The 14,348-nt window shown below is 42.3% G+C and overlaps 1 protein-coding gene across 3 annotated transcripts in view; it reads right to left on the bottom strand.

Annotated features, from left to right (window-relative positions):
- The window catches only part of LOC137643975 (la-related protein 1B-like), a 798,692-nt gene that overhangs the window by 609,437 nt on the left and 174,907 nt on the right, over positions 1–14,348 (bottom strand). For all 3 annotated transcript variants that reach the window (XM_068376809.1, XM_068376808.1, XM_068376807.1), the window contains one exon: positions 9,788–10,062. In XM_068376809.1, the coding sequence (XP_068232910.1) occupies positions 9,788–10,062 (275 nt within the window). The remainder of the gene's footprint in view (positions 1–9,787; positions 10,063–14,348) is intronic.

Consider the following 14,348-nt stretch of genomic DNA (forward strand, 5'->3'; position numbering starts at 1 on the left):
GAACAGAATAAATTCTGATCTCATCATTGGATTGTCGTGAACGAAATCCTGACCGACTAAGAAGACAAAGTGATGAGTCTTACCACTGCGATCATTAAATAGAAAACAGTCCGTCAACCTGGCTAGCAAGCCGTGAGATGACAATCGTCAGTAGTCTCGGAATCCTCAACAGGTGGAAGTTGCATACACGGGCTGACACATTAGCTGTAGGGAGAGGGAAACATTGCGGATCAAGTGGGAAAGACAAAATCGGAAGAAGGCGAGTAGACTCCTCGTTAGCAGGAGTCGACAAAAGGGCGAACAGTAGGTACACCTCGTAAACAGCGAAGACGTCAGCAGGAGCTACAGGTACCGACTTTTCACCCTGATGTGTTCTATAAGTACTGAAGAAAAAAAAGAGAGAATTAAAAATTACTCCCCTCAAAGTTGGAAGAAAAAACCTAACCTGCAGACGAGAGGTTACCCACAAAAGGAGTAGTCAGCGCAGAGGAATCTTTCGCATAACTCGTGGCGTCAAATATCAACCTCTGAAAACTGCCACATTTATTATATTATTATCATTACTTGCTAAGCTACAACCCTAGTTAGAAAAGCAGGATGCTATAAGCCCATGGACCCAACAGGGAAAATAGCCTGATGAGAAAAGTGACGTTAAAATGAATATTCTCTATATAAATTATAAAAACTTAACAAATCAAGAGGAAGAGCTATAAGATAGAATTATGTGCTCGAGTGTACCCTCAAGCAAGAAAACTCTACCCCAAGACAGTGGAAGACCATGGTAGAGAGGCTATGGCACTACCCAAGACTAGAGAACAATGGTTTGATTTCGGAGTGTGCATTCTCCATTGCCATGGAAAGATCAGTGAATTTTTTCAGGATTTTGTGTTTTTCTTCCTATACCCCTATATATTGACATTCCAGCCGGGCTCCTCAAAATTGATTGGATATGTACTTTTAATTAACTTGATGTTTAGTACCACTGTATTCAAACAAAAAGTCCAAGGCTGGAAAAGTACTTCATTTTGATGAAATTTCCTGGAACTCGTGTGATGTTTATTCTTTGATGAAAAGCTTTGGGCAATGAATGAAAAAAAATCACATCATGTAAAACCCTTTGTTCCAGCTGGAAAGAGGGTTTAGACATTAGATTGGTAGTGCAAAAGGCCGCTTCCATCAATGGCCATCTTTATTCACAGCTTTGATAGGTGGATACATAGTGGTAAAATTTTCAGTTGTTACAGTACTTAAATGTGTAAAGCTTTTAATATCAGAACCTCATTTATTTCCAGCACATGAATTTTACATTCCAAATACTTCACAGTAACTTATTCCGCCTCCAGTGAATCAGACTGTGCCAGTCTCCTAATCATAATTAACATGCACCAAATTCTACGGGTGTTCTTCTTTGGGATAGATCTTGTCATCTAGCTTCTCAGTGCATGTACCAGTTTGCAACAAGTCTATTACTATTAATATCTTTAAAAAGAGGGAAAGTTTTGCACTCCTCTTTGGAGAAAGAAATGGCTTGGAAAGATCAGAGGATTTTAACAAATTATCAAAATTGTTGTGCCGAACTTGATAAAATAACTGCTTTCTTCTGATACTAAACCTCAGGTAATCACAAAGTTCTTGTAGAATTGCATTTTAGTATGAGCACACTAGTTCCTGAAGGTAAGTTGTTGGAAGTACAGTAGATCGTCGGGTTAAAACATCTGTTCCTATTATGTACTGTAACTAGAGTTCTGGTGTATGGCGCACCACACCTGAATGTACTGTAGTCACTCAACAATGCTAATCAAATAGTAAAGTCAGAATCTAGGACATAAAAGCACAATCTATGACATGGAAACAAATAGGACTAAAAAAACTGTCAAATATAGAATGATAAAAAAATCAGTATCCAAATTTTATAATTCCTTTATGAGATTTGCATTGTATCCATTAAATAATTTAACTAATAAATGTAGTAACATGAGGACTTATTCTACATCCTAGAACGAACAGTAAATAGTTTTTTTATTTATGGAAGACACAGTATTTCTAAATTTCCTTTAGTGTCTGTTACGCATTTCCCTTACATTCAAAAGAAAAAATGGGAGAAGCCTTTTTATAAAGTAATTATTTCGATTTTGGAGTTGTGTCCATACAATTGATTGATACAGGTGATTTTACATTCTCGTAAGATTATTAAGATATTGGAATTATTTCCAACTCAAGTGAATTGAGGATGATATACATGAAACTTAAGAAATGGATGCACAAATATAAAGGCCTGTGATTTTCAAACCAAATATACTCATACATTCGATAACTTCTATTGCACCAACTGACTGAGCATAACCACTATCAAAAGACTAGGGTAGACAAATTCTTGAAATTTTATTGCCCTTGCTTGAATCTACAGTGAACCCTCGCTACTTCGCGGTTCGACCATCGCGGATTTTTTCCATAACCCATATATATACAGTAACATATATATATATATATGTATGCATGTATTTATGTATATATGTATGTATGTATATATGTATGTATGTATATATGTAGGTATGTATATGTGTATACATATAAATATATATATATCTAAAGTAGGAAGATGTGATGTAGTTCTAAGGGAATAGTATGGGAAATATGTCTGGGTAATAAGCAAAGCTCTACCTCCAGTTTGTTTCTTCATTATGATCAGAGATAAATGTAAACAAAACATTGGTTGCCATTTTTTAACGTGCTTTTTAACGTGTTTAGGAAACGCATGATATAAAATTGCCTTTAAAATTTGTGCCTGTTTTAGTTTAGGGTACTGTAGTACATGCATTAGGTGTTCTGTACATTAAAGGGTAGTTTGTTAACAGTACTACGTACAAGGGAAGGTTTTAAAAGTCTGAATATACATGTTGAATAAATAGGTAAATATGGTGTCACTACTTCGCGGATTTTCACCTATCGCGGCCGCGTCTGGAACCTATCTACCGCGATAAACGAGGGTTCACTGTATATTCATACTGTAAATCTATCTACATGCACAGTATGTCACTCCATCACTCAACATAGAAGATATTAAAATCTACAAGTTTTTATAACTTCTGAATAAGGATAAAAGTAAAATCATGTAACACCTTAAAATGCATAAAGTTGTCAGCTGTCAACCAATTTTAAAAACCTGACAATACCTACTGAAAAACAGATCATTAATTAAATATATGGATAATAATCAGTTTTCAACAGCATTTAAAGCACAGTAATATAACTTTTCACCAAAAAGAATGTTGAAGCTATAACCTCATGAACCTTTATATAAAACCAAACAAGAAACAAATTAGAATTCTTGAAATATGTGAATCAATAAAGTTTAAATGCATTAAAAAAAACTAAATTCAAAGTTGTAACAGGCTACAAAACTTCAAAAGAATTAGTACAGAAAATCACAAATTTTAAAGTAATTTGTATTTTTCCTAACAGTACTTACCTCGAACTACTTTCTTAGGAGTATCTGGGATCTCCTCCCATCCGACCAGAGTTTTGTGTAGTTTACCCTATACCCATTTTCTATGGGGGAAAACCTCAGGCGGAGTGATACGCGCCCTGAGGCTAACCCCGTGTCAGAGAGCATGCTTGCTCAGGTCTCGACCTCCAGTAAGTTCTCAGTAGCTTAGGTCTCTAAGAATTCCAGAAGGCACTCGGGGAAGGCAGGGCGGGCCATTACCCGAAAGTAGTTCGAGGTAAGTACTGTTAGGAAAAATACAAATTACTTTAAAATTAGTGATTTGTTCCAACACAGAGTACTTACCTCGAACTACTTTCTTAGGAGACTTATACTTTAGGTGGTGGGAGTGGCCTTTTCAATTTCTGAGACCGTGCTGAGATATATCCAAAGACCTAGACATGAGGCTAGGTCCTGTTGACCCCAAAAAGCGAGAAAAGATGAAACTACACAAAAAACTCATCTTAGTGTCTAAGTAACTCACCTCTGCAAAAAATCCTAGGAGACGTGTCCTTCCAAAGTAGGGGTACTTGTAGCCGGCTCAGGGTCCTATCTGAGACCATTTGAAGCGGAAATAGGGGGAGGAAGAACAAGGGGGTTTAAGGAACGAACCTGTGTCTCTTGTACTTACTACCCGCGGTTATCACTCGGGCTACACCTTTAAACCGTTTGGAGCGCGGAAATGACGGTACCTATCGAGAACCCATCCAGGGATTTTCTTGAATAGACTTTCAAATAGTGAGCAGTGAAGGTAGACTGGTTAGCCCAGGTGCCTGCTCTCAGGATCTGGCCCACTGCCATATTCTTGTGGAAACAAAAAGACTTTTGATCTCGGGCCGAAGTCTGGCTGTCCTCTCTAAATATTTCCTTACCGCCCTGACAGGACACAGACGCAAGTCCCTCGAGTTGTCAGAGCAAGGGATTGCTGGTACTGAGAACCACTCAAACCTGGGATCCCACACGGCCAGATTTTGGGTCTTCGCTACGAAGGATGGCACGAACCTGAAGGTGACCTCCCGCCAACCCTTCGAGTGAGCGACTTCGTAAGACAGTCCATGGATCTCCCCCACTCGTTTAACCAAAGCTAATGTTAATAGGAAAACTGTCTTGAGGGTGAGATCCTTGTCCACGATGTCCTTTAGGGGTTCAAAGGGAGGTTCTGACAACATCTTCAGGACCCTGGCCACGTCCCACTGTGGCACTCTAACAACTTGCGGGGGACACGATTGCTCGAAACTCTTAATGAGCATCGAGAGATGTCTGGAGGTTCCCAGGTCGATGCCCTTCAGGAGGAAGACTTGGCCCAGAGCAGCTCGTACTCCCTTGATGGCCGGGATGGACATGTTGACCACGTCCCTGAGATAAACTATGAAGTCCGCTATCTCCGGGATGGAGGCCCTCAGGGGCTTGATGTTCTTAAGAGGCGCACCATTTAGTAAAGGTGGCCCACTTTGCCTGGTAGACTGCTGCCGATGATCGCCTCAGGTAGCCTGACATCCTCGCTGCCGTCCCCGACGAATAGCCTTCTTTCCTCAGGAAACGCTCGATAACCTACACGCGTGAAGGCGGAGGGACCGAGGGTTCTCGTGGAACCTTTGAAAATGTGGTTGCAGGAGAAGGTCTGGCCTGTCTGGAAGGGGCCAGGGTGGAAGTTGTGCCAGTTCTTTTAGATCCACGAACCATTCTCTCTCCGGCCACCAGGGCGCTACCAAGTCATCCACAGGTTGTCCGCCCTCCTTACTCTGTTGAGGACCTGTCTGAGCATCCCGAAGGGGGGGGAAGGCGTAAACGTCGAGGTTGTCCATGGGTGCTGGAAGGCATCCTCAAACTCTTGGGTCTAGCACAGGAGAACACAACACGGGGAGCTGTACGTTCAACCTCGTTGCGAAGAGGTCCATCACCGGCGATCCCCATTTTTGAATGATGGTTTTGGCTACTTCTGGGTGCAGTGATCATTCGGATCCCACTACTTGTCCCATCCTGCCGAGGCCGTCGGCTAGGACGTTCCTTTTTCCCGGAATGAACCTTGCTGAGATTCTGATCTGTTCTACTTCAGCCCATTCCAGAAGTTCCAACGTGAGGACGCACAACTCCTTCGATTTTAGTCCTCCTTGTTTCGTTATGTAGGCCACCGCCGTGGCGTTGTCGCATATCAGAGCCACTGTGTTCCCCGGGAGTAGATGGACGAACTCCAGGCACGCCCTTCGCACTGCCCGCATCTCTAGCACGTTTATGCGCTGGGCCTTCTCCTCGTCCATCCATCTCCCTCTTGCTGATCTTCCGAGGAGATGGGCACCCCACCCCTCCTTTGATGCGCCCGTGAACAGGAGCATCTCCGGAGGGTTGGCTAAGAAGGGCATTCCCTGAGGGTGTTCGAACTGCCGCATCACCACTCTAGGACCTCCTTTGTCTCCAGGAAAACCGGAATCACCTTGTGGGGGGAGTCCCTCTGGTTCCAGCTCTCCTTCAGATTTCACTGGACCTCCCTGAGCTTCAGCCTGCCCTGGGGGACCAGTTTCTCTAATGACACAAGGTGGCCTATCAGCCTCTGCCAGTCCTTCGCTCTCCTGGGCTGGCCCGACAGGAAGGGACGGAGGACCATTCCGAGGTAGGTCATCCTGGTGGAGGTTATCAACTGGGACTTCTTCAGGTTGATGATGATACCCAGTACGTTGCAGAACCGCAGAAGCTTCGTGCCTTGCTTCCTCAGTACTTCCTCTGAGGCTGAAAGTAACAACCAGTCGTCCAGGTACCGAATCAGGCGAATGCCCTGTTCGTGTGCCCAGGCTGAGACCGTCGTGAAGACCTGAGGGGCTGTGGACAGCCCGAAGCAGAGGGTCTTGAACTGCAATGTTTGGGTATCCCATTTTACCTGTAGGTACTTCCTGCTGGAGGGGTAAACTGGAATTTGGAAGTAGGCATCCTTGAGATCTACTGACATCATGAAGTCCCCTTCCCTCAAGGACGCTAAGACCGACTTCGGAGTGTCCATCTTGAAGTCGGTCTTGCGCACGAACTTGTTGAAGGCTGAGAGGTCTATGACCAGTCTCCAGCCCCCTGTTGCTTTCTCCAAGAAAAGCCTGCTGTAGAACCCTGGACCTGGGTCCTTGACTGGTTCTATCACTCCTTTCGCCAGCATCGCTGAGACTTCCTCCTGCAGGGCTGTCTTTTTCAAGGGGTCCTTGGGGGCTAGCCACTCTGCCCGCTGATCTGGTATCAGAGGTGGGGGCTCCGCTAGGAAGAGTAACCTGTACCCTTCCTTCAGGACTACCATGGTCCACAGGTCTGCTCCGTGGTCTTTCCATGCTTGCCAAGAGTGTTTGAGGCATCCCCCCCACCTAAGGCTTTGGCAGGAGTAGGGACCCTCCCTCCCTATCTCCTCCTAGAGGCGCGGCCTGAACGCCCTCTTCTGGACGCTGCGTAGGAAGGCCTATAGGAGGATTGAGCTGAGGCTGCTCCCCTACGGGAGGGCTGAGAGGACTGTGACCAGGATGTAGTAGGGCGTCTCTCCTGGACTGGCTAGGTGAAGCCCGAGGAGGGAGAGGAACATCGGAGGTAGACCTTCTGAGTGCAGGTCTCCTCACTGGAGGGGGTCTGGAATCGCCAGGATCCTTGAGTTTCCTGACCCTTTCAATTGACTCCTCAGCTGCCTTCAGGGGGAAAATTGAGTCGTCCCTCAGGGTTAGGCTTCTCAGAGACCTCGCTTCTGTCAGGAAGCCGTCTAGTGATCTTGTTGAGGACCGTGACCCTCCTCCGTAGGATCCAGTTGGCGGCCTGCGCTAGGGACAGAAACTTCAGGGCCTTACCTCCCAAGTTAATCAGCTCCTTGAGTAAGGCCTGATTCTCTGGAACCATGAGGTCGTACGAGGCCTGGACGCCCACTAGGGTGGAGGCCCACTAATCCAGCCATGAGGAGACATTCACGAGGTCCTTCGCTATTTCCTCCATCATGGTGGCTTCTGATGGAGAAAAGCAGATTGGTGCTGTAGAGGCCCTCTCTTCCGCCACTCCCTGGCCTAAAACGGCGAGTGCAGGCTCCAGTGTACAGGCGCCTGCACGGTGGCCCTCCAGGAGGTAAAACTTGCTCTGGGACTTCAGGCCCTGGAGCAGTTTGGAGGAACTCTGGTTCTTGGGAGCCTCGGCGTGGTTGGCCACAATCTTGTCCATGTGGGCTCTACCTATCTTCACATCCCTGGCTAACGGTAGTGCTAGGGAGGGTCTCTGCTGGACGGGGGCATCCACAAATCTGTTGAGACTGGACCGCCAGAATTCCTCGGAGGAGGGCTCGGGCTCGTCCAGCCTGTGGTGTCTCCGAATGAGCCTTATCACCCTTTGACAGGCTGACACCTCTGCTGCTGAACCCTCCCCTTGGTCGTCCAGCTCCTCCGTAGGACGTACCGATGCTTGAGACGGGGCTCCTCCGTCGGAGGTTTTCGTACGGGGAGAAGACAAGACCTTGGTCCTCTCCATCTCCTGGGGTTCTGGCCGAAGGACGGGCATAGCCGTCGAGACAGAGGCCTCCATCCTCGGTCTATCCTTCCTCATGGAGGTCCATGTATCTGCGGGTCTGCTTGACGAGGGGAGCCGTATCCCACGATCCTGATGGCTCAGGGACGCCTTGGAGGTTAGGACGCGGCTGCCAGACCGAAGGGGCGACTCTCTCCGCTGGGTGAATGGAGTCGGAACCTTCGCGGACTTATGCCTGTCTGCTGGGACCTGGAATGACGACTCCCTCCGTCGGTCGAATCTGCCACCGGACGAGTATCTCTCCGGAGAATGGGCTCTAGGGCGCCGACTTGAAGAGCCCGGAACTGCTGCCAACTCTAAAAGTCTGCAGCGAGGGATGACTACCCACTCTTTGTCCAGGGAGCCACTTCTCCATTTTCTTCTGGGGAATCCGGAACGCCTACTCCCGTGGCGAGACCTGGAGTGGGAGCGAGAACGGGAGTGTCTTCTGCGGGACTACTCCCGACGTCTTCTGAGTTTCCTCCAGGCTTCGTCCTCCGAGGAGCAGGAAAACGCCTCCACTGAAGAGCCCGACGACTTGTAGACTCGTTTAGGTGGGCCCGATTCACGCGATGACGTAGGAGGGTTCCCTCGACGCTCGATGGACGACGGGGCCTGCAAGAAGACGTCCGGAAACGTAGCAGATGGCGCTGGAGGGGAGCGTGGACGCTCTTCAGCGGGGGACCAGGTACCGAAGCCTTCTTCCATTCTCAGCGGGGACCTGAAAGGCATCTTCGGGGGTACCCACGCGAGGGGGTCTGATGGCGACAAGTGTCCTTTCTCGGTGGCACCCTCGGCTGCACATGTTCCTGAAAAACAAGCCCAAGAGGCTGGAGAAGAGTTAGGAACATTTTTCCCCCACATAGGGTATTCAGAGCAGACATGCCCTACTTGCACCAGGACTCCGTCCCCCACACACACTCCCGTCTCTCCCTCAGGCCCCTCACTTGCCTGGAAAGACGCCACAACCCCACTATCCTGCAGATCAGACTCCTGGGGAAGGGAAACGGGCCTCTTCCCCGCAACAGACTTACCTCGTCCCCTACTCTGGGTAGGGGAGGGTGGCAGGGAAGCTCGGTCCGACAACACACCCGGTGAAGCAAGGGGAAAAGAGATGCTTGGCTTCTTAGGTGCCGTAACGCACCCACTGCACCTCGCTCCAGGACAAGTGGCGGTAGGGGAACACACACTGCCCCTACACGACGAACACAAGGAGTGCAGGTCTACTTCAGCTTTCGACAGGAACACCACACGATTTACCGGCCATAAGCCTAGGACAACGGCGGGGATGCTCCATGACGAAGTAGGAAGCACCACGAGACACAAGAATGCACAAGGAAAGCAAAGGGAAGAGCACAAAGGAACCACGTGAGACACAAAGGGGTCGGGGACACAAAGAGTCACACTGGGATTAAGGAGAGCGGCGAGATAATATCGCGACGCGACCAGAGAACTTACTGGAGGTCGAGACCTGAGCAAGCATGCTCTCTGACCCAGGGTTAGCTTCAGGCCGCGTATCACTCCGCCTGAGGTTATCCCTCATAGAAAACAGGACTAGGGTAAACTACACAAAACTCTGGTCAGATGGGAGGCGATCCCAGATACTCCTAAGAAAGTAGTTCGAGGTAAGTACTCCGTGTTGGAACAAATTTGAATTAAGAAATAACTAAATGCAAACTTAAAACATGCTACAACACTCAAAAGAAGAAGTATATAAAAATAACTAAAGCTATTACAAGACACTAGTTTCCATTTAGGTGCAATAAAAACACTTATACTATGAATGAATATACATACCTCTGAATACTCAACAAAATTTTCAAAAGGTTCCGATGATGGACTTCTTAATGACCCTCTTTGAACTTGCCCACCTCCTCTTATTCCTCTTCCACGTACTCTGCCACCACGTAAGACTCCACCACGCACACCTCCCCTCACTCTTGATAAACTGCTTACGGGGCGAGTATCTGCTCTCCAGTCCAAGGATTCAGAAGCTATGCCTTCACTGCGTCTGAAACCTTTTTGCCTTTTAAGAGGTTGGATGTCCAAAGGCTTCCAATTCTGTTTCTTTACTGCAATAGCAAAATTGATTATTTTCTCCTCTTGATAATTCGTTACATAGATAAAACTACATTTCCTGTCATATGATCAATAGAAATCCTTCAATTTATTCTCTAACCCACATATCATACTGTCTTCCCATTCCTTCAAGTTAAAATACTCATTCAGCGTTGTAACTGACAGTGTAATTAATTGTTGGGGATACTTTAGTATAGTAATTCCATTACATGACATGAGATGGAAGTTGTTGAAAACAGCACATTTTGCATTAATTTCAGACTAAATTAAATGACATGATAACTTATTAATAAAAGACATAGTACATGAAATTACTTAGAGATTATGTAAGTGAAACTTGCATTACAGTAGTGAGAATAACAATTTTTTCTTGAGTTAAACACTTGTAAGGTAGGATTGCTATTGATAAATTATTTTCAACAATACTATCTTAATGACAATCATAGGATTATGTTGATAATTAATATTACATGAAGGAAGCAGTTTAATAACAAGGCAGAAAAATACATTATGACCTTTTAGGCTGATACAGTATTGTTTATTGATTCAAAATTCATAATTTGAAAACTCAACAGAATGAGTCAACAGTTGAATTTCCACTATCATTGAAATAAGAATCAAGCGCAATGAAAATCTGAATTTTTCAATTAAATATTTTCTATTTCAATACTCACCTGATGTTCAAATTGCTTCTACAGAAGCTAGGTTTATTGACATTTACCCCTCAAACATTTTCCTATTTCCTCTCCTTTCAAAGGATACATGCCCCGACTAAAGTAAAAAGCAATCTAGCAGTCAATGGTAAATAGCACATCATAAGTAGGTGAAGAGGAGGGTGGCAAGTACTTGTATATGAACCTTATATAAAAAATATTATTGAAAATCTATTTGTTTCTATGAACCTCACTTGATCTTAACATTACTGAATCCTACACTCTGATGAAAGTTGGGTGCCTGTGAAGTACAAAAAGGTCAATAAGAAATTATAAATGTATAACAATTAAAAATCCTACACTGCATTGCATTGGTCTAGACTTAATAGAAATCATTGTAATATTGAATAAGAATTCATATTGTTTTCCTAACGATATTTGAAATATTGAAAAAGAAATCTAAAAATTAATTGAACTCAAAATATTCAAGAACAGGACTTTGATATTCATACCACTTAATAAGCAGACTTGGGACACCAATCTGCATATAATTTTTGTCTCTATACTTTGGTTTTGTGACACCAGTACAATTTATCCCGGAATATCCAAAATTTCAGTATTTTTTCAAATTCTACCACCTCCTTTGACATACTTTTACCTGTGATTACTACCATATATAAATCTGCCACAGACCTCTCACCAAATAAATTTTTTTTTAATGCCATGTTTTGCTAGGTATGAATTTTTTTATGGCAAAAATAAATAAACCATATAAATCCGGGGAAATGTGTATGTTACTGTATATACCAAATTTCAATGCTATATCTTCGAAACTATGGGAAAAGATAGAATTTTAAGATCAATAAGTATCATTTTGAGATAAAGCCAGTCAAAGTTTGTCTTTGTAATTTTACAAAAACAATATCAATAAATCATGATTATTATGAATCTTATATTCCCTTTTGGGTATTAATACTCCAAAACTATGTTATTTATCATAATTTACTCAAATGAAGATAATTTTTCCCAATATCTTGCTTCTTTAGGCTCCTGGATGCCTCATATCTTTTCCTATCTCTCTCTCTCTCTCTCTCTCTCTCTCTCTCTCTCTCTCTCTCTCTCTCTCTCTCTCTCTCTCTCTCTCTCTCTCTCTCTCTCTCTCTCTCTCTCATATTGCTGGTATTAAGCATATATTAATAACTTTTCTTCTGTAAGTTGGCGAGATGTTTTGATTGTCTCTTCCTCTTTTTGATGAAATTCTTGCCGATACAAAGAAAAAGTGAAAGTCAGTTCATACTCATATGTTTTGTATTTATTTATACATAGACATTAAATTATGATTATGAAAATTTTATATTTCTTTTTGGATATTAATAAACAAAAACTATGATGGTTATCATATTTCAATCACAAATGAAGATCCCTTTACCCAATATATTGCTGATTTAGGCTACCGGTTCCTCGATGCCATTTCCTACATTCATTCTCTCTCCTTCACCGACTCTTCTGATATTGCCGATATCATGTGAATATTAGAGCAAATTTTCTTCTTCTGTATGTGAGCGAGATGTTTGGATTGTGTTTGCTCTTTGGCATGATGCAATTCTAGTCAAAATAAAGAAAATCAGACATAAAACAAAGGGAATGTCAGAACAAATGTGTACTTTACCCTCCAAGGTTTCACCTGGCACTGAAGTGAAGTGACTAAGCATGTCTGTCTTCAAGGCTCATAGAATGTCTAAATATGCCATAACACACAATTTATTTAGTATTAAAATGAAAAAAATAATCAAATTATACAAAAAACAGCAGAAATACAGCATTTCCTTATGCAGTAAACACTTTTGGCTTATCAAGTTACTTTTACTAATCATCCCATAACTATGAAAGTAAGAGGAATTTAGACAAATTATTTTGTATTCGCATTCTCCATTGTCATACGAAGCTTCTTGAATTATATCAGGCAATTGTATTTTTTCTCCCTACACCCCTCTATATTGACTTTCCAGCCAGCTCAGCTCACTTAAGATTACATCTAAAGTTAATCATCTCGATAAAAAAGTTAGGATTCTTCACAATAATGCAATAATGTGCAACGAACACAAAGCATACATTATTGAAGTATGATAGAATTCTTTCAGAGATAAATTTCAGCTAAATTACAAATAGGTTTAATATATATATATATTATATATATATATATATATATATATATATATATATATATATATATATATATATATATATATATATATATATACATACAGGTAGTCGCCGACTTACGACGGAGATAGGGACCGAGAGGCTTGTCGTAAGTCGATTTCGGGGTATGTCGAACTAAAAAAGTGAAGTTTCCGTAGATTTATTAAGCTGTGTTATGATTAGGCAATCATCCCAGTCATATTTTATCAATATTTTCTTACTGTATATCATTATTTTATTTTCTTGTTCCATAGTATATCTTATGCTCTAATAAATCCCTATTGTATTCTATTTCTCAATTTTGGAAACATTCTTGCAGTTAAGTATTACCAACTTTTTTGTTTACCTTCGGTTGTGATCAGCTGTGCTGTTGATCTGACAGTCACGCATTGCACATACAAATGGCGTATTTATATAATTACGTAATTTATTTGAAATGTATTCATGATGAATATTATATACAGCACCAGAACGTTACATGATATCATAGTTTTCATATACTTCCATTTATAGCCATTATTTTTAACCATACAAATATGTTCTCTTTTTCAGTGTGTACGTGCGTTCGTACGGCTAGTTCATTTTTAAAGCTTTATACAGTATTTAAATTTATTTTATTATTAAGCCTCCATATTTCACTAGAACTTATAGTGTTTAATAGTGGTTTAATAAGGCATGTTTGTGTGCTATTTTTAAATTTCGGGAATATTTAAATATTTAATAATTACTTTGGTTTTACTATCGGTAGCGATCAGCTGATCTCCAGGTCACGCTACTGTACTGCGATTATGCGCACATAGCATTGTTTATGTAATTTTCCTATTCGAAATATCTTCATAATTAGTTAATCAATCAATCAATCTCTCTCTCTCTCACATTTTGATTTTTCATTCCCTGTTAAATGTTCACATTTCTTTGAACATTATTAGAAATTCTTTGTTTCATTACTCGATGTTTCGATTATGGGAATATCAGTAACACATCAAAAGGAAATCACTTGATTTGCCATTCACCTTCCGCAAGAAATATGACATCCTCAGACTATTTTTCCTAAATTTTTGGTAAGTAGTACTATTCTCATAACTACTAATACAGACCACTAATCGTTAGTCGGTATTTCGATGATGGGAATACTGTAATAAGATTACTATGTAACACGATGAAAGGAATTCATTCGGTTTGCCAGCGCGCGTCCGCCAGAAATATGACGTCACAATCAGAATGACTTGCAAAATATGTAAATCCCTTTTCTATTTTCTTGCTAGAAGTGAATGAAAATACTAACTTACCAAGCAAATGTATTTCATTTTCATAATGTAAAAGGTAATATTATTTCTAAGAAAATAAATAGTCTACTTTATTTGGATAAATATCGATCTATTACCAGGTATTAAATAAAACAGCGTAGAATAAAATCTACGCTA

This window comes from Palaemon carinicauda, chromosome 7 (genome assembly GCF_036898095.1).
Source record: "Palaemon carinicauda isolate YSFRI2023 chromosome 7, ASM3689809v2, whole genome shotgun sequence".
Lineage (NCBI taxonomy): Eukaryota > Metazoa > Arthropoda > Malacostraca > Decapoda > Palaemonidae > Palaemon > Palaemon carinicauda.